The sequence below is a fragment of the Lacerta agilis genome, chromosome 4, assembly GCF_009819535.1.
Source record: "Lacerta agilis isolate rLacAgi1 chromosome 4, rLacAgi1.pri, whole genome shotgun sequence".
In the NCBI taxonomy this organism is placed as follows: domain Eukaryota; kingdom Metazoa; phylum Chordata; class Lepidosauria; order Squamata; family Lacertidae; genus Lacerta; species Lacerta agilis.
Genome location: NC_046315.1, coordinates 54,759,669 through 54,780,385, shown reverse-complemented (window position 1 = coordinate 54,780,385; position 20,717 = coordinate 54,759,669). Strand labels below are relative to the sequence as shown.

Here is a 20,717-nt window from a genome sequence, read left to right as displayed (position 1 = left end):
AAGGAGACTGTACTAAGCTTGTGCTCTGCTTAATCTTGCAATGGCTTTATACCACCTACATCCCACAGTTTGCATGGTTATTGTTAAGTTTAGGGTGCAAAGCATGTGAGTGATATGTGAGTGACCATAAACTTGACATGAGTCAACAGTGTGATGCAGCAGCTAAAAAAGCCAATGCAATTCTGGGCTGCATCAATAGGAGTATAGCATCTAGATCAAGGGAAGTAATAGTACCACTATATTCTGCTCTGGTCAGACCTCACCTGGAATACTGTGTCCAGTTCTGGGCACCACAGTTCAAGAAGGATACTGACAAGCTGGAACGTGTCCAGAGGAGGGCAACCAAAATGGTCAAAGGCCTGGAAACGATGCCTTATGAGGAACGGCTTAGGGAGCTGGGTATGTTTAGCCTGGAGAAGAGAAGGTTAAGGGGCGATCTGATAGCCATGTTCAAATATATAAAAGGATGTCATATAGAGGAGGGCGAAAGGTTGTTTTCTGCTGCTCCAGAGAAGCGGACACGGGGCAATGGATTCAAACTACAAGAAAGAAGATTCCACCTAAACATTAGGAAGAACTTCCTGACAGTAAGAGCTGTTCGACAGTGGAATTTGCTGCCAAGGAGTGTGGTGGAGTCTCCTTCTTTGGAGGTCTTTAAGCAGAGGCTTGACAGCCATCTGTCAGGCATGCTTTGATGGTGTTTCCTGCTTGGCAGGGGGTTGGACTGGATGGCCCTTGTGGTCTCTTCCAACTCTATGATTCTATGATTCTATGATTCTATTCTATGATATTAAATGGTGGCAGTGGTAAGGATTGAGGAAAGCTGAAGTTGGGGTTTGTTAATAAAACAAGTAAGGAAATAACATCACCCCTTTCCCTTCATACTTTTAAGGTCATATTCTTTTAAATACTACAAAGTATGTTTTAAAAAGAAGAAGAAGAAAGGAACATACAGAATGACTGACTGAATTATCCGAGAGTGGGGGGAGATTCTGTTAAAACAATACACATCTCAACACCAAGTTTATTAGCTTTCTAATCTGAAGTCCCCTTGTGACTGCACCATTCGTGGAGGAATAGCTGTTTGTTTGAAAGCTTATTTGGGAGCATGATTTCACCTACAGAAAGTAACTCACAATGTTCTTACTTTATTATGAGCTTTCTTTGTTCAAAATGATCATGTACACACCCAGAGACACATTCCCAAAAGGACCAATAATGTTTTCTGTATTTGTTATATGTTAGGGGTGAGTTGACTGAATCATTACAATGAGAAATCCAGAGTTCAGTAGGTTCTATAGCTTATAGTTTTAAAATGATTTACCGGACTGATTTGAAACTTGACAGTGTAAGAGAGGCACATTTGTAGATGGTCTATGCTGAATTTGGGGCAGAAAAAATAACATATTTTATATGAGTAAAACATCCTGCGAGTGACAGGTTTTCTATTTTTCTTTCATAGACCATGTCTGGATGATTTTTCTGGAAAGATAGGAATAATAGGAATAGGAATGGTTTTTATTGGCCAAGTATCAATCATACTTGGAATTTTGCTTCAACTACATTGCAATGTAAAGAAAACGTACCTCATACAAACACTATTCCCCTCACAATACAACAGCACAACAAAGGAACCCCATACCACCAACTGACCTCCCTTCCGCACACAACTACAAATTCAACAGTTAGATGGCACAAGGGAAAAAACTATTCCTGTGCCTAGACGTTTTTGTGTATCTGGTTTATCTGATTGTACCATTTCTTTTGGGAAACAGGTTGTTGACATAGGTCGAGGGAAATGTCTGGTGTGTGCTTGTGAAAAAATGTTTGCAGTTTTGATTAAAAAGGCATTGTTGTGGCCAGTGTTGACCAATGGGAATTCCTAAGGGTGTTGTGTACACATGTTCTCTATAATATGAACCTGCTGCAAGGGAAGGTTCAGCAGAGGTTTAACTGAACCCAGCGGCCGAGTTGTACCCTTTCAGTTGGATGGAATGCCAACATCAGCAACTCTCTGCTCAGTGAGCAAAGGTGGCTGAGAGTTGGGGGAAGGCCGGAGAATGAAAATTAGAATCGGTATCTTTGGCAACCACCATCTTCCCCACTGAAGGCATTTTTGCTAGTTTTTCAATATATCTATGATGTGTACTCAGCATGGTGTTGAGTGCTGGACTATGTCCTGAGAGGGGAGGGTTCAAATCTCCACAGGACCAGCCACTGCCTGCTAGTCTCAACCATTACCTCATAGCATTGCATACCCTTCAGGACATTCCAGGATCAAATCTGAAACCAGGGCAGCTTCTATAAATCTGGGGCTGAAAATAGGGACACTTGGAGGGTCTGGCATTGTTGTGATGATGGGAAATGGAAGAATCATATACAGTGGAACCTTAGTTCTCAAACAGCTTAGTTGACGAACAAATTGGTTCCCAAACACTGAAAATCTGGAAGTGTTCTGTTTTTTGAATGTTTTTTGGAAGCCGAACTTTTTTTGGGAAGCTCCTGCAGCCAATCGGAAACCACGCCTTGGTTTTTGAACAGTTTCGGAAGTCGAACGGATTAAGTTCGAGAACCAAGGTTCCACTGTACACCACTTCCAGCTCCTGGGAGGAAACGTGGGGAACAAATGCCATAATAAATAAAACAGTAATATGTTACTACTCTCTCTCTCTTTCTCTTTTAACACATTTTGTTTTCACTTGTTTATCTAGCCACCCAATAATGATTATTCATTTATTGAAAGGCTGGATAAAAAGGTAAGAGTCTACTGATAGCTGGGTCTGTAGAGCATAGTTGGGTTCAAGCCCCACGTTGGGCAAGAAGGCTCCTCGTGCTCCTTCCCACTCTTCAATTCAGTGTCCCACTGAATATACAGGAACTGACTCCTATCATGCAGATGGCAGCGAGCCCACCGAGGCCTCGAGGCTGAGCCAATGGCGCGCCCACAGTATCGGGAGGCGCGACGTCACGGCACGTCACGCGCCGCCCGAGCGCCTATTTCAAGCGGGCGGCAGGCCTCGGGAACCCCCGCTTTCTTCCCTTCCTTTCCCTCCGCGGGAGGGAGAAGCCTCGGCGAGCTGCGCCGCGAGCTTTGCGGCCGGGAGTTTCCTCAAGGAAGCGGCTGTTCCGGAGAGCCAGCGTGCCGCGCCCCTCGGGAGCCGTAGCCGGCCAGCAGCAGCAGCGCGCCACCGCCGGCTCTCCATTTGCGGCTGCACGGCGTCTCCGCGGGGGAATTTCACGGTCCGGAGATGGCGGCGCGGGGGGCGCCCCGCCGGCCAGTCTAGTTGCTCGCCTCTCGCGCCCTTTGCAGCTGAGGCCGCCGCCGCCGCCAGGATGGTGCCTAAGAGGTGAGTGGGAGCCCTCGGCTGGATCTCCAAGCAAAGGCTCGCACTTTGCGCGCTGCTTGCTGGCGCTTCCCTCTCACCTAGTTGTTGGGTGGGTCACTGGGCAAGCTCTGTTGAAGACTTCCCCGTTCGGTTCCAGCTGCTTCGCTTGCAGGCCAGATGGAATAAATTTGCTTGAAGTTGCATACGATATTTTAAAAAAGGATAACGCCGAGGGGATTTCCTACACTTGGATGTTGCGCTATTATTATTATTATTATTATTAGAAGAAGAGTTTGGATTTGATATCCCGCTTTTCACTACCCGAAGGAGTCTCAAAGCGGCTAACAATCTCCGTTTCCCTTCCTCCCCCACAACAAACACTCTGTGAGGTGAGTGGGGCTGAGAGACTTCAAAGAAGTGTGACTAGCCCAAGGTCACCCAGCAGCTGCATGTGGAGGAGCGGGGAAGCGAACCCGGTTCCCCAGATTACGAGTCTGCCGCTCCTAACCACTACACCAAACTGGCTTGCATTGATATGCTTTTAACAGCAATCAGGCACCTTTGCTGAAACTACCGTATTACTAAATTGAATGGAAACAACCCTAGTGCAAGTTGGGGTGATCCAGGCTTTATTGATTAAATGGTTTTCCTCTCGAAGGAGCCTAGGGTAGCAAACGCATCAAGAGTAATGCAACTAAAAGTAAAGGCATTTTAACATTACTTTCTGCATATATGTATTGAATGGCTGCTAGTCAGGACAGGAAAATGAAGCTGGTATGTTGGTAGACAGAACTCCTGATTTTTGACTACAGGTGCTTTGTAAGCCAGGCTTTTTTGTGTGAGAGATGGGTCCCTCTCAATTATCAGCTAAACAGCTGAAAGACATAACACAAATGGCTCGTCTTTATTGATACTATGGCATTTTTGTAACATAGTTACAGTTAGCTTGTGGGATTCTTCTTTGTAAGTTTTGAAAGGTGACATATAGAAACATCGCAATTGAATTTGTGACTCAAAACACTCTGGCCGTGTTAGCCCAGTGTTGTGGAAGTGGTTAGTGAAACTAACCACAACACAGCAAACCTGAATACCAAGAGAATGAGACAGGAATAATAAACAGAACATGAATTGAGTAAACAAACACTTTGAAACAAATTCTGAAGGCTTTTATTTCTCAGTGGTTGGAAACCAGCTGTTCCTGACCATTGTTTGTGAAAGAGCAGGTATACTTCCTGACTCAGAACCATAATGCAATCGTGTTAGAAACAACTGAATTATCTTGATTATCTTGGCAAAATAAGTGCTTAGGGTGGTGCTTTCTTGGCTAAATCTGCTTAACAGCACAACGTATGCTTCTGGACACATTTTGTAACAGCCTTGTCCCAGCATCACAATGCTGAAACAAATGCTTAGGATCACACACTAACAATAATCTATACTGCATTGTATCTATGGCACGGAAGTTTCTGATACTGATTGACTTGAGTTGGTGTGAGTTGGTTGACTGCAGCTCCCAACAGCTCCAGTCAGCATCACTAATTGTCTGTCAGGGATTGAGGTTACAGGTAGGTAGCAGTGTTGGTCTGCAATAGTCGAAACAAAATAAAAAATAATTTTTTAAAAAAATTCCTTCCAGTAGCACCTTAGAGACCAACTAAGTTTGTTCTTGGTATGAGCTTTTGTGTGCATGCACACTTCTTCATATACACAGGGATTGAGGTGTGTAACCACCAGGGGGAGGCACCCTGGATATTTAGTTATTTTATTTATAAAAATATTTGTGTACAACTATTTCATAAAATATATCAAAGTGGTAATTTTTTAAAAGAAAGATGGACATGAGACATCAATTAACCATTGTGGAAAGGTGTATTCTTAATTGCCTGCATAGAAAAGTTTCCATCAGGCATTTATAAGTTGAAACAGAAGGCAACTACTGAATCTCTATTGGCAGAGTCTTCCACAATACTGTACTGGGATATAAACACTATTCTATTGCTTCATTTGTAATGAAAAAGATGGAGCTATTTTGATAGTAGGTTTATTTTGAATGAAGTTTAACAGTCACATCTATTAATACTGCTATGTATATAGGTCTGTGTCACATGTAAAAAACCGAGGTTCCAGCATTCATATATTAAAAGTGCCATGGGTAGCAAGGAATAGAGGTGATGCTGCTCCATACCAGTGAGTACCATCTCCCCCCCCCCCAAACCTTCAAGACAGAGGTGGAGCTAGCTGCTCTGGCACCCGGGCCGAGCATCCCAGGGGGCGAGCCACCCATGGCCGGCTGCTTCCTTTTCCCCCCCAATAATTTTTTTGTTGCTTTTCACATATTGAAACAATTAACTTACTTTCTATAACAAGAAAAAATACATCTCATTACTAAAAACATATATAAAAACTTTCTTATTCTTTCTCACTTTGTTTCATGACTTCCTCTAATCCCTCTTTGCTGATTTCATTATAATACATCTTTAGCAGTCTTCCAACTCCTTTTAAACATTCTTATTTATAATCCTCTAATTTACATTCTTACTCTATCCTTATCTAACTTTACTATCTAATTTCTAATTAATTCCAGTTCTAAATACGCACCTAAGCCTCAATTTCTTCCAAAAACTTTCCTCTTTAACAGATATTACAATATTTTTTAAAAAATACACTTTAAAATTGCTCCATGGCGGGCTGCTTCCTGGGCAGGGTGGGAGGGAGCCGCGCCACTTTGCCAGCAGCCTTCCTCCCTTCCCTCTTCCTTTTGACAGCTCGGGGGAGGCTCCCCCCCCCAGGAAGCAGCCCTGGAGCGGGGGGGGCAACGGTGTGCCACCCACCCGCAACTCCCAAGCCTCCCCCAAGCTGTCAAAACGAAGGGGGAAAGGGGGAAGGTCGTCAGCAAGCCAGTGCAGCTCCGCCACTTCCCCGGACGGCTCAGGGTAGGCTTGGGAGTTGTGGGTGGCGTGCCGAATGTCACACCCCCCCTCAGTGATGACACCCAGGGTGAACTACCCCCCCTTCCTCCGCCCCTGCTTCAAGGACAGCAAATTAATAAATATAAATACAGCCACAAAAGCACAGACACACATGAGAGTTGGTGTAATGATTCAAAACATAGTCTGGACTGAAGTGAGAACATAGTCAGAACTGAAGAGAGCCACAATCTCCTGGCTTCATGCCTTTCCCATAAGCAACATAGAGATAAAAATATTGACCTGCCTTCTTAGAATCATACAGTTGGAACGGAACTCAAAATGCTTTCTAGTTCAACCCCCAGGCACTGCAGCAAATGTGCTAAAAAAAACCTGTTACAGAGGAGAGTCTTTCACCACCTAAGCAGCCTGTTCCACTGTCCCAACAGCTCATACCAACAGGGGATCCTTGTTGATGTTCAGTTAGCATTCCCTGTCTTGTAACTTGAACCCTTTGGTTCTGGTCCTGTACTTTGGAGCAACATAAAACAAATTTCCATCACAGTTATTGGGTTGTTTTGTGCAAAAAGAAGAAATTCTGAAATAATATGGGAATACCTGTGAGGACTTCAGAGAAAAAGCTTAAGTCGCTATTATATCAGTATTTGTTGTTTAGTTGTGTCTTATCTTACAAAATCTGAATAATAAGTATTTAGTAGTTTATAAAATTTTGCCTCATAATCTGTTTTTATTTTGTTTCAGCTTTGGATTCATGATGTTCCTTTGGGTTCAGACAGCTGGTGAGTTATGAATGCATTGTTTGCTATGCTCAATTATAAAGCAAACCTTTAAATATGCTGATAATGCAGGTGATCAGTCCTGACTTTTCCCTAAAGTTCACGGTGGACTGCAGAAATGTAAAGCCACTTTAAAATATACAGATAACCAAATTAAAACTTCAGGTAGTAATTGTACACTCAATAAAATTCTCATAATGCTTTCTCTTACCCAGGAGAGCTGCCATGCTAGAATCTCCTGTTAATGTTTTCCCCTCAGATAGGTTCTGTGTCTTTAGTATGTGCACTGCTGGAAGATAATCAACATATGCATTGCCACATTTGCATGTTAGGAAGAGTACCTGTTCAGTGCCTTGTGGCATGGAAGATGTGGCCATGGACTCTTGGAGAAGAATCTATGCAAGACCCTGAGACTCAGTTGAGTTTCACTTGGACTCAGTTGCTGTGACATAGGTAGAAGGTTGTCAGGGTTTTCCCAAGTGTTGCTCATGAGTAACGACAGAGCCTTCAGTTGCTAAGACTATTTATTGTGCATTACTATTTTACAGTGTAGAGCTAGTTCAAAACATGACCGCTCAGTCACTTGCAGAATCCAGAAGTGCCCCTCTCCGGTTTCCCGCCCAACACCAAAGTCTCGGCACCCTAAAACAATGTCTGCGTGCCTCCTGACCCCCCCCCCCCCGATGCTGTGCTGGCGCCGGAAGCGGCAGTTCTCCAAGCCTCTGCAGCTCCTCCTCCCTTGGAGAGAGCTCAGACGAAAGGCTAGAGGAGGAGGAGGAGTCCTTCGACAGAAGCTGCTGGAGTTCCCTGTAACGTAGAGAGCCCTCCTCTCGCGAAGACCTGTTCTCCCAGTCCTCCTCCCGAGGAGGACTTCTTTCCCTGCCCTCCTCCTGAGCAGGACCTCCAACCAGCCCTTCCTCTTGAGTAATCCTGCTGTCCCCCTCCTCCTCGAGAGGAGGATCTCTCTCCCCTCGCTCCTCACAAGGAATACCTTTGCCCCTGCTCTCCTCCTGAGTAGGACCTCCCATCGCCCTCTCCTTGTGAGGAGCTGGGCAATCCCTGACATCGGTAATCAACAAGAAATAAGTAATAATAAAGAGGAGTTGATGCTATGAAGGCGCTCCGCATTAGGCCAAGGTCACCTTTCCATTAGAGTGTTTATTTTCAAGTGAACTCAAAGCAGTGAATTAAGTTATTCTCTTCAGTGGGAATGAAAAGAAACGTGGCCCCAGTAAAACTGGATTTTATGGAGACATTCGTAAAAAGCATATATTGCAATGTTTGTTTTTGATTTCCCATTTTGTCTTTATAGCTAACATATCAGTCACTGGCATAATAGGAAGTACTGTTGAACTGAGATGTGATGAGTTAAATGGCACGTTCATCTTAAAGAACTTTCGAGTTACATGGCGAAAAGAAGGGGAAAGAAACTGCTTTGTAGATACCTATGATCCTGATGAAGATCTGACTTCATACCGCATGAAACACCAGTGTGCAGACTTCAGAGAGAGGACTCGGTTTAAGGAGGAACTGAAGCAGGGCAAATTTACTCTGCAACTCTTAAGGATCAGTCCTAAAGATGAGTTCACGTATACCTGTGTGGTACTGAAGAAAAATAAAGAAGGAATATTTGAAGAATATAGAGAAGTAAAAACAAATCTCAAAGTGGCAGGTAAAGCAAATGTTTATAAACCATCATTGATAAATTCCTGTTCTTTTGCCAAACTTTGTGTATGTCAGAGCATGGCATAGAAGAAAGGCGTGTTCAAGTTTGTTTCTGAGTTACACGGGGCACGGAGGAGCAATGGTGTTTTAAACAAGAAAATGTACTTAGCACACCAGGGGCAATCCAGTCCATTGCCACGTCCTCCTTTTTCTCCCACTCTGCATGGCTCCCTGAGCAAGGGTCATAGGAAACTGCCTTGGTGCATCCAGCTCAGTGTTGCCAACACTGGCTGACAGCAGCTCTCCAGGGTTTCAAATAGGAATCTCTCACAACCCCTGCCTTGGAGATGCCTGGGACCTTCTGCATGCTGCAAAGCAGATGCTCTACCATGGAAGTAGGGCCTTTCATGGAGAGCTTTTCGCAGAGGAGAGCTGAAGGTGTATAGACAGAAACCTCATTACCCCCAACAGCCCATGAGGTCACATACTACAACGCTACTTCCAATATTTCTGGTTCAACAGTAAGACATCAACCTGGCAGTACAAGTTACTTGTGTGTGCAAACAGGACCCTACTCCCACTGCATGTGTTAGTGTAATCCGAGGACTGAAAATCCTTCTCTCAACCTTTTATACTGACAACAGCTCCAGACTGTGTTAAAATATGTCACCCTTACTTTCCTCCCCAGCAAATTACAGCACGCCAGTTCTAACTCACATGCCATCTGGAGAAGAAACGATGTTTAGTTGCACTTCTAGCCATGGGTACCCACAACCAAAAGTTTATTGGATAAATCATACTGACATCAGCCTCTTGAACTCAACTCAACAGTATACTAGAGCGCCTGACGGGACGTTCAGTGTTTTCAGTACGTTAACAGTTAAAGCAGCTACTGGTATCAAGTTAGAGTGTACAATTGAGAATGAGCAGCTGCACCAAAATCTAACTGCCACCAGTAAGTTTATGTTCTTCATTTTATCTCCTCTCAAATATTTTTCATGCACAGTGAAATATTTATAGCGAAGAACAAGTTTGCCAAGTAAGCTAAAAAACAACAACTACAGTGTAATTCATGTCCAGAACCAGAAAAACTTGACTTTCTGATCATTTGTCAGCTAGAACAAAAGCCTTTGGCCTCTTAAATAGAGAGGAAAGCTTCAAATTTAAATTCCAATGCAATAAAGAAATCATATGGGTTCCAGGACATGCTTCTTAAAGCCTTCGAACAAATTATTGGCAGATTAGCTCATATCAGAATGTGACATTTGGCTCACCTACTCCTGCTGCCTCTTGGCTGGTAAACAGACCTACCTTAAATCACAACAACTTTTGTTTCAATTCTGCTAGCTGGAAAGCCATTTTTAAAACTCAGCAGTTGTGAAGTCTTATCTGGCTGACCTTGAGGGAAATGGGAGCTGGATGAAAGGCTGTAACTCAGCTGGGAGTGTATGTAACTTATTGACTTAGATATGCTTAAGGAAAGTCTCTGGGTTATGACCAAAGTTTCCTATCCTTTTACATGCAATGTGCAAATTATTAGGATAAAAGTCCCTTTTGCAAAAAGGTGATTCTTAAGTTTCATTGTATTTTAGTAAATTTAAGTTTTTGAGCATGTGATGTAAGCATAAAAACACTTAAGCTGTGCAGTTTATGTTGTTTGCAGACCTGTTCTGTCTGAGCCTGTGTTACATTTTTTAAAAAAACCTCTCCTTCCTCCTCCTCCTTCCCTTGGCGTTGTTTCTATTTAGTTGACACGAGCAGTCCTGAAAATAGCCCTTCGGTTGATACCAGCCCAAGTAAGACAAAAGGTGCAGTTCTGGGTTCTGTTGCAGCTGTCTCCATAGTCATTCTACTTATTTTGTACATCGGGTGGAAGAAAAGGAGGACTTCTGTTCTAATGACTTATACTGGTAAGTGAACAGCACAGCCAGTTTAACAAGCCTAAGGAATAGAAGCACTGGTTCATTCTCCCCCACCCAGACTTCCAGAATTGTTAAACTAGCATTTCTGAGGCAGCAATACACCTGATACTTTGTGTAGACAACCAGAGTAGCTTGTCATGTAGAGTATACATCTTCACCCAAGGGTGCTGCCTGGGGAATCTATTCCCTTGATTACCAGTAAGGTTTGCCATAGTCCACATTTCAAGCACACACCAGGTTTAGCAAGGCTGAAGTGGACCAGCCGTTGAGATAACTGGAAGGGTATGTAGCATTCTCTCCTTGAGTGGAGGAAGACAGCTTATTGATGGGATTAGACTTTCTAACGAAGCGGGACCTATTTTAAGATCTGTTAGCATGCACCCTAGGCCTCAAACCACTTTCCACTTTCACTCCCACCTACTCTCCATTTGCATGCCTGCTTGTGAAAACTGAAATGATGCTGTAGTGGCCCATCCTACAGCCACAAACTTAGGTAAACAGTCACGTGGAAGGGGAAACAGGAGGTTAAAAGGAAGACATGTGTCGTGCTGCACTTATTGTAGTCCATTCTCAAAATTTGGGGATACTTCAGAGTCGGCCTTCTCAAAGGAAGCCTGCCACATCTTATTTGTTGTCTCCATTCATTCTGGTTTGCTCTGGTTGCTGTAACATGTAGGTTTCCTTTTTACAAATAGCCCTTGTTACAACAGGAGCTGAAGAACAAAGTGCTAACTTTGGACAACCTGTGGACAACATATGGCAAATCTCCCAAGAAGTAGGCCAGTTGTATAATATGCACTTATCATGAAAAGCTACTGGCTAGAAATGCCTTTAGGCTTCCTTCTGTAAACTTTGTTGCTGGTGTAGAGCAGATGTTGGGGAAGCTAATGTCTTCTAGATGGTGATGGACTCCCATCAGCTCAAGCCAATGTGACCAGTGGTTAAGGATGATGGGAGTTGTAGTCCAACAGCCACTGGAGGGGCACATGGGCCTCATCCCTGGTGTAGTCACTCTGCTGCATAATTCAGGATTCACATTGGGTCAAAGACAATATGCTCCCCTACCAAAAAGACTCTAGCCACACTTATACTAAAGAGAACTAATAATGTCAATAAAGATAGCCAATAATGTCACCATGGCCAAGTATTCTTATTGATGTATTTATTTGTACTGGAAGAATGGCTTCTGCCTCCAAAACATCATCTGGGTCTAGCATATGCTAATTGTTACTTAAAACAATGTTGTCATATCAAAGCAATCAGAACAACATTGGCCATAGCAACTTACTCAAATAAGAAAACCACAAAATAAACAAAGCATAGAATCAGTCCCACATCTGCAGAGCATCTGATTAATCATAGATGCCTTCCAGTTCATATCCATCCGTAAACTCCTAAACTTGCTTGCCAACAAATGTTGGCAAAGGTAATAAGACACTCAGTGTTTGTAGACAGTAAACCTTCCATTCATCATGTTGGGGTTATTCATCTTGTGCACTTTCATGTAATCCTGGCTCAACAGACAGTTCCTTCTCTTGGTGTCAGCTCAAATTAGACTAGCTGTCTCTGTAATTCCTATTTAAAATATGCCATTGAACTTCCTTCCCTTTGTGATGTCTTGAGTCCTTCTGTGCCATCTTGAAAGCAATTTAAATGGTCCTCGTTCTATTTACTCAGCCACCTGTAATACAGCTGTCCAAAAGTTTCACAAATCTTTTTTTCCCTATCAATTGGTGTTCATAAAAATGAAGAATCAAACAACACAGTAGTCAGTAGAAAATGGTTCACTTAGCCCAGTAGTGTTTTCCTGAAAAATGCATACTTCAGACCCCTAAACTGAAATTTTGTAATGATAAGAACATACATTTTAGCTTGCTGCAGAGCTCTGAGCATCTTGTAGCTCCCTTTACAATATTTTTTATGTAAGAACTTGCATACTTTTCTGGGCTTTCTCATTTCTTTCTCTCTTGCATATAAATGTTGGTCATGCAAAATAAATGTTGGTCAGTGTTACAATCCTCTTATAAGGATATTGTGGTCCCTTGGCTTCTCACATTTTGGGAGCTCCATTGCTCTGAGCATTCAGAGTGCTAGATGTTGTCATGTCCCAAAGCAGAGAAATTTAGGGTGGGTCCTAACCAGGGCTTTTTTTTCAGCCAGAACTCAGTTCTGGCACCTCTCAGGTGGATGCCGTTGTCATTATAAGAGAAAAGCAGCACTGGTCCTAACAAACCAGACACTATTACCTTGATTTGTTAGCCCTTGTTGCTATGACAACTGTAGATGGGCAAGACAAGAGGCCTTGGGGCGGGGGATGGAAATTCTCTGGCAGCACCAGGGTTTGATGTTTTAATGCTGTCCTACTATATAACATTTCTATAATCTGACCCATATAACATTTGTATATTCTGTTGTGTTTGTGTGTATGTGTGTGTGTTTTTTTGTTTTTTTAAAGCGCCTGCTGAAATAGGAAACAGAGATTTTGGACTGCCGGAGTAGTGTTGCCTGGAAACATTCCCACAGAGACTGATGGTTGTGTGTTTTCTGTCTGCAGCAGAGCATGGACTGGAGCAGAACACATATGCACTGCCAGCAGCTTGCCATGTTTAGCCTACTGGTGAAAGGCAGAATGCTACCTGGCCCACGTCTGCTAGATAAAGGCTATGCTATAAAGTTAGTCCACCAAATGAAACCCAGAAGGGGCACACTTCTTGGGCACAGCTCACAACTGATTCTGTGGGGGACTCAACATACACCTTTGAAATTTCCAAGGACTGCTTCAATTGTTAATGACATTTTGGTACTGAACAAATAAACGGAGGAGCGTTTTGTCAATGGCTTAATGGAGCTGCTTTGTTCTACAGCAGCACATGCCACTGAATGCCAGTTGCTGAGGAGCAATAGGAGAGGAGGACTAGTACTTTTATGCCTTGTTTTTCAGCTTCCTCAAAGCAAGTGATTGGCCTCTGTTGGAAGTAGGCAGCCGAACTAGATGGATCTGATCCAGCAAGGGTAGTCACCTTCTGAAGTGTGGTGGCACTTCTGAGCCCAGTCTTCCAGTGGTGGTATAGAATGGAAGATTGACATGGAATCAGCCCCCCAACATTAGACCCAGAGGTTTGGTTGTATAGGACAGACACATGAGGACAGCTGTCTTATTTTACAAGATGGGGGACATGCCATGGACACCACCTCCAGGTAGGTGGGCAGGTCTGTTAATCAGTTGGGAATATGATCCTCTACACCAGACATTACTAGAGTTTATCACTTTGGGCCCAAGTTAGGCCAGAGTTCTTATCTCAGTTTAATGGCTTCATCACAATCTGAACTTCAACATGTGCGTCTTACATGGGAACCATATTAACTGAAAGCTCTGCCACTGTTGAAGGCAAAACGATCTTGGGCAAAAAATGAAAAGACCTGGCTAATTATTGCTTTTCCTTGTTGGATACTTCAGCCAATTAACAGTCAGCTCAGTTGTGTAACAATAGCAAATGGAATGTTTCAAACGCTGGGATGTGAATGCATTACCATTTGCCAGAGGTTCTTCAAGAGCAGCTTTAGTGGACAGACATCTCATTTCAGTACAGCTGCAAAATCTAAACAGACCAAAGGCTGGACTTCAGACATGCAACATTGCAAAGATAGGAACTTGTAAATCCTAGTTGTAAGATTTCATCCAACATTTTCTATGCATTTGCAGGGGAAGTGTGATGTGCATTTATAGGTTGAACATTGAAGGAGTACAGACAACTTCAGTGCAGGGGTCTGCTCTGTTCATGCTTTTTCTCTTGAACAGTGTATGCACCAGAAGGAATGCAGGGCTCTGGATTTGTGCAAGCGTTCATATGATTTACTGAGTTGTTGGCTTCATGTTGGGAAACATACTTTACGTACTTTATCAATTCAATCATCATAGACACCAGAAAAGCCGTATAAATTACAGCCTTGATCAAACCAGAAGACTTGAATTGTTTATTATAGAGCCAGTGGAATTCTATTGATGGTCTTGTTACAACTCAGTCCTAAATACTTGGGAAAGTATTCAGTTATTTCCTAAGCAAGCATTCTTGAAAAACCTGCCTTAAAAGCACCATTCTGCATCTATACTCTGCAATTATTGTAAGTATGTACATATTGTACAATAGAGGAGCTGAAAATTCTTATGAAGCTAATACTTTACTTAGTTAATCTCACGGGGATATAATCTATTTGACTTTACAGTACAAAAAAAAATTTTTTTTTCTTCGTTTATAAATTCTGTAATATGAATGTGAAACTTTGGTCTGTTTCTTCCCAACCAAATCATGTCCTGGTTGTTGTTTTTGTTCTAGTGCACTGTGATAAAATGGGTTTTATTCACACTGTTCAACACATCGGTGGAAACTTCAAGTTTTACTTACCTCAATGCAGATAATACTTATTTTCTCTCATCCCACCCTTCACCTCCTATTCCCTCACTGACAAAAGTCTGCTACCAGCAAAGGAAAAACAAATTGGAATTTTCCAGTTATAAAGACTTGTGCCCTACGTGAAGCATTATCTTTCATTTCTTTAGATGTTTCCTGAAGACTGATCTTTTAGTGCAGGATCCACCTGATGTATAAGATTGGACCTTGTAGACAGTATTTCTGCATGGCATCTTAATCTGTTTTTATGACATTGTTTCAGTGTTTGTAAGTTTTATACTGTTGTACACTGTTTGGAGATCAAGCATGCACCTTCAGTGTACTCCTTTTGGAGCTTGCTAAAAACATTCTTGTTTAGACAAGCCTACTCAGATTCTTAGAAAGTTGAGGTAACTTTAATCTGTTTTAGTATTTAAACTTTTGTGTGTTTTGAAGTATGGCTGTGAATTTTTCTCGAACTTAATTGCTTTGAGGCTTTTTACAATCGTGGTGTGTAAATTTTATTAAATAAATGAATACATATTTTTTGAAAACGGTTTGTAAACCAATGTAAGCTCAATTTTACTTTGAACAAAGAGCCAGTCCCTAGATGATGATTAAATTTTATTATCCATCTTCCTACAGATGGTCTCAGGGTGGATTGCAACAATATATAGCAATATAAAATACAGCATTTAAGCAGACTTAAAACACTGCAATCACAACTAGCACGAGTTATTCAGGGTTTTTGATTTGCAGTTCCTCTGTGTTCAATGCCCCTACCCGCAGTTCATTAAAAACCCATCAAATGTTTAAATGAATTACGCCTGGCAACCGCCTCCATCCAGTTGCAGCCTGTGCCATGGGTTATAACAGTGAAAACACAATCTTTAAAAAGCAGTTTAGAACAACTTAAAATTGCAGAAATAGGGTGGGTCCTAAAAACAATAACTATACCAACACGGACAAAATGTCAAACTATAAAAGTCCTACTTTTGCCCTCCAGGCAAACCAAGTGGCTATATCAGGAGTGGGGAATTATTTTCTGTCTGAGGGCCACAATTGCTTGTGGGCAACCTGGGAGTTGCATGCCTGTGGTGGGCTGTGCTAGAGGCCAGAGTAGATGGAGCAAATGGGTGTGACTTAATTCTCCATACAGCCAGCAAGCATGAGATTTCTACACACATATACCCTGACTCTTGTCCATATTTTTTCATTCAGCAAATGAAGGGGCCTGACTACAGTTCAAAGAGCATGAGCAAGCCAGATAGAGGTTGCGGCCATGGAAGAGAGTCCCCAGAGCTTGTCAGAGAGGACTAGAGGGCTCACAGATAGAAAGTTTGATATTCCTGAGTTACTTGCATACCATGGTAAGTTGCATTTTAACCAACGATCATCTGTATTCCCCTGATTTTATACTGTATTCAATCAACCACTTTTTTTTACTGTGTTCCACCCTCAGTGGTCAGAGATTCACTGGACTTCAGGTATAGGAGGAGATTTTTATAGCCACTTGCCCAGTTTATTTCCTAGTTAAATGACAAAGAACTATTCACATTTTGGATCTTTAAGTCAATGATCTCAGAATATCCCCCCTCCACAAATATCCCCTCAAATTCTAGGTTTATGGGCTTTCCATAGACATTTGGATGTCCACTTTGGGAACAGAATGGACCTTGGGCCTGATGTTGTGATCTTACCAGTAGGGTTTATTTTAATATTCTGTATCTCAAACTCCTTAAAACATATTTCAGCTCCATTACTCTTAGGTGTCTGATGAATGCTAAACCGGGTACCGAGCCATTAGGTTTATAAACATTGGTGAACAAAGCAATATTAAGAGGGAGGAAGCTCTGTCCATATTTCCTTAACACATATATGGTACATTTGCATATGCTGTTGACTGGGCTGAAAATTTGTACTTAAAACTTTTTTAGGCAGATCAGAAAAGGGCTGGTTTTATTTTCAAACAATAGTCTCTCTTACAGTCACCACTCTTCCTGTTTTCTTCATAGTTCATGTAAAGTTTGTAAGTTGAATTCAGCTACCGGTAAATTTGAAGGCAAGTTCACGCAGTCCACTGAAGTTGCCATACTTGAGGTTTTCTAAATGTCAATTCTTTCATCGTGTGCTAATGAGTCTGCTCTCATTATTGCACATTTGTATCACTCATGTCCAAGCCCACTTCTTCTTTTTTAGGTGACATGCTGACACAGACAAAATAAGTACATTACATGATGGTTTCACACTCAAATGCCAAGCTGTTGGTCCATTGCTTATCAAGTTTGCCCACTGATTCAGGCTATCACTTGCCCGAAACTTAGTCTAGCATACGCAGCAGATTCTTGAATCTAAAGTACACATCAATAACATGAGCAATTTGGATGTTGATTATAACAGAGTGCAATTATGAGTCATTGTAGTCTTTGATAAACACCCTTAGAATGTTTTTTGAATAGTTGCCTTCCATTTTTCTTTCTGAATACTTCATCAAGCCTTAGCCAGTGTGACTTTGCATATTATGCTTCACTTTGGAAATGTTTAGGAAAGAGAAGCTATGGTGAGGAATGAATACTAGAAGTACTAGGTGGATTTTGCCCTGGCAGTGCAATTGCCTATCCTTATGCAGTGGATAAGGGGCATAGGTAAGCTTGCTGCAGGAAGGATAGACTATTAATTTTCTACCCCCTCCCTCTTTTAAAAACCAAACAGGATTGCACCCACATACAAGAGGCAGGGATCACATAGCTCTGTTCCATTAGTCCTAGTTCTCATTTTCATAATTTATATTTTTTTTAAGGTAGTGAGTTTTTGAATACATGCCTGTAACCACTGATGGCTGGATGAGGATGAATCAACTTGACTCAGTCCAGATAGGACGGAATTTAGAGGGGCCTGCTAAAAATTGGCAAACTCTTACAATGTGTTATGGTGTCAGACAGACACACGTAGTTTGGCTTGGCTTGGCTTGCACTGCATGCGAGTTCAGAATTTCTTCAAATAGCAGTCTAAGAGGAGATGGTTTGCCTCAATCTGGAAACTGTGTGAAACAAAGGGTCATACTTAAGAGCTACAAATTTATCACATGGAGTGCAATTCTGAAAGATGTTCAGCAAGTTTCCATTTACCCTCCTAGGAAAGTCCCACCACATTTCCCTACTCCTACTCTTTTGGCCCTGGTCTAAGAAGATATGAAACTATATTGTGCTATGACTGATTCTCTTTTTCAAAACTGACAGTATTTTGTGAAAATTTGAAGCAGTTGCAAACTGGTTTCTGGAGGGTTAGCCATGTTAGTGTGTTATACTGAAAGCAACAAAGTCTCTTGGCACCTTAAAGACTAACAAATCTACTGTGGCACAACCTTTCATGTGAAACCTAATCAAATACACAAAAAAGGTTAAATTAAATTCTGTCTTCTGCAGAATAATTTGCTATCAAATTTCTTAATTGCTAAAGTTAATAAATCAATGGGGCATTTCTTCCCTATTCTTTTAAAGAAAGATACCGTACCATTTGAGGTGGATGGTCTTATTTTTATGCAAAAGGGGAATCTTTGCAATAATGAGAAGGAAACTCCCAGGGGGGGGGAGAAAAGGGAATTTGGAGTGGGGGGCTGAAAGAGGAACTGTTTTTACTCCCACCAGCGTAAATGACACTTAGGAAACAGAATTTGATTTCCCTTTGTAAAAAGGAACTATCATATTCCTTAGCAGAGAGGAAATCTGTGTTAAAAAAATTATGTCATGAGATTCCAGGAGCAACCTATTATTAGCACATACGTTTAACAAAAATGTTCTGAAAATTCCACTTGCAAGTTGCAACTTGGGGAGTCCTGGTGGCACACCAGATGATATCCTTCATAGTTTAGAGTACCAGAAGCGTTTTCAATATAGACATTTTACAGCCCCCTCACCATCTTTTTTTGCACACACCCCAATTTGTTGATGGGTTGTGAAGTGTACAATCAAGTGTGCAGCTTCAGTTAAAGATTTGCAGGTATTAGTGGGCATCATTTTACCTGTCATATTTCTTGGGCAACATAACTTTCCCACAGGTCCTAATGAGGAAAAATCTTTAGTATTAGTACTTAACAGTACCAACTTGCCCCTACAGCTGTGCTCCCATTCACTGACTTTACAATATTTTAGCTGTTACGGGGAGATATTTGTGTTTAGTAGTGTAGTGTTCTGTGCACTTAACCTGAGAAAAAAAACATAGATTGAACACAGTGGGACTAATTTCCAAATAAACATGCAGAGTACACTGCTATTACCATAATGCAAGGATGGGGAGAACCTACTGTCTTTCAGATATTGTTAGACTCCTATCAGCCCCAGTCCCAAAAGGCCATTGATGGTAGTCCAACTTCATCTGGAAGGTCTCGACTCAGCCAACCCTGCAGTAACAGGGTTACATATTTAGCAAAGATCTTTAAAGTTAGATCTAAAGTTGCCCGATTAATTCAATGGTGGCTAGCTAGTCTTTTATGTATTGTATGTGTTTTGATTATTAATGTGTTTGGATGACTTTGTATGATTTTATTGTTTAAGCTTATGCCAATAAAGGCTAATAACAATAACATAAAACTCTTGATTTGTTAAGAAGCTTTATGGTATTTTTGGCCTTTTGCCAATTCTAATCTGTTATTACAGTGGTACCTCGGGTTACAGATGCTTCAGGTTACAGACTCCGCTAACCCAGAAATAGTACCTCGGGTTAAGAACTTTGCTTCAGGATGAGAACAGAAATTGCGCCGCTGCAGCAGCAGGAGACCCCAGTAGCTAAAGTGGCACCTCAGGTTAAGAACAGTTTCAGGTTAAGAATGGACCTCCAAAACGAATTAAGTTTTTAACCCAAGGTACCACTGTAAGTAGGAGTAGACTCTACTGTCATGTGGTTTGAGCTAATCCGTATGTGCTATCAAAAATGAAGCAATTGTTGTTGAAAATGAATTACAGTAAGAAAAGGGCTTTGGCTTAGCTCACCACCACCATGTAGAACCTCAGTGACACAAGTTACTTACTTGACTATGTCCAGATAATATGGAATAAGATACATTTGACTACTTACTTGTGGTGACAGGTTGTCAAGACTCTTAACATCTTCTGAGACAGTGCATCCCAACAGGGCAGAGTAACCTAATTTCTGAGTAAGTAAGCACCAACCTTGGTTTTGACTTTGTAGCTAAAGATACTGTGAGTTCGAGGCAGTAGTGATTGCAGAAGAATTCTGAGTACATTTGCTGCGGGTGGTTTGGCTCATGAAAAGTTCAGTCACTGGTTTTCACATAGCCTTTAGCCTTGAGACTCTCCAGGTACCTTCCAGATACCAAACTTTAATAATTCCAGGGCACTTACCGCACACCAAATCATGTTATGTTACACTGAATGAGACCATGCCTATATCTGATTTCTCAAGGGATATACAGTGGAACATTGGTTCCCGAACTTAATCCATTCAAAGAGTCTGTTCGATTCCCAAAACAGTTCGGGAAGCAAGGCATGGCTTCTGATTGGCTGCAGCAGCTTCCTGCAGCCAATCAGAAGCCGCGGAAGCAGTGCTGGGCATTTGGCTTCCAAAGAACGTTCAAAAACTGGAACAATTGCTTCTGGTTTTGTTCGTCTGGGAGCCGGAACGTTCGTCTCCCAAGGTGTTTGGTTGCTGTAACTGGTTTGAGGAAAGAGAAATTGACCCCAGCAAGTTACTGGTA

The 20,717-nt window shown here is 41.9% G+C and overlaps 1 protein-coding gene across 1 annotated transcript; it reads left to right on the top strand.

Annotated features, from left to right (window-relative positions):
- Positions 1-3,300: 3,300 nt before the first annotated feature.
- Positions 3,301-14,815, top strand: ICOSLG (inducible T cell costimulator ligand). Its single transcript, XM_033147121.1, has 6 exons — positions 3,301-3,347; positions 6,995-7,032; positions 8,342-8,701; positions 9,383-9,649; positions 10,443-10,604; positions 13,072-14,815. The coding sequence occupies exons 1-6, from the start codon at positions 3,334-3,336 to the stop codon at positions 13,113-13,115; spliced, it is 885 nt and encodes a 294-aa protein (XP_033003012.1). The 5' UTR covers positions 3,301-3,333; the 3' UTR covers positions 13,116-14,815.
- Positions 14,816-20,717: the final 5,902 nt, after the last annotated feature.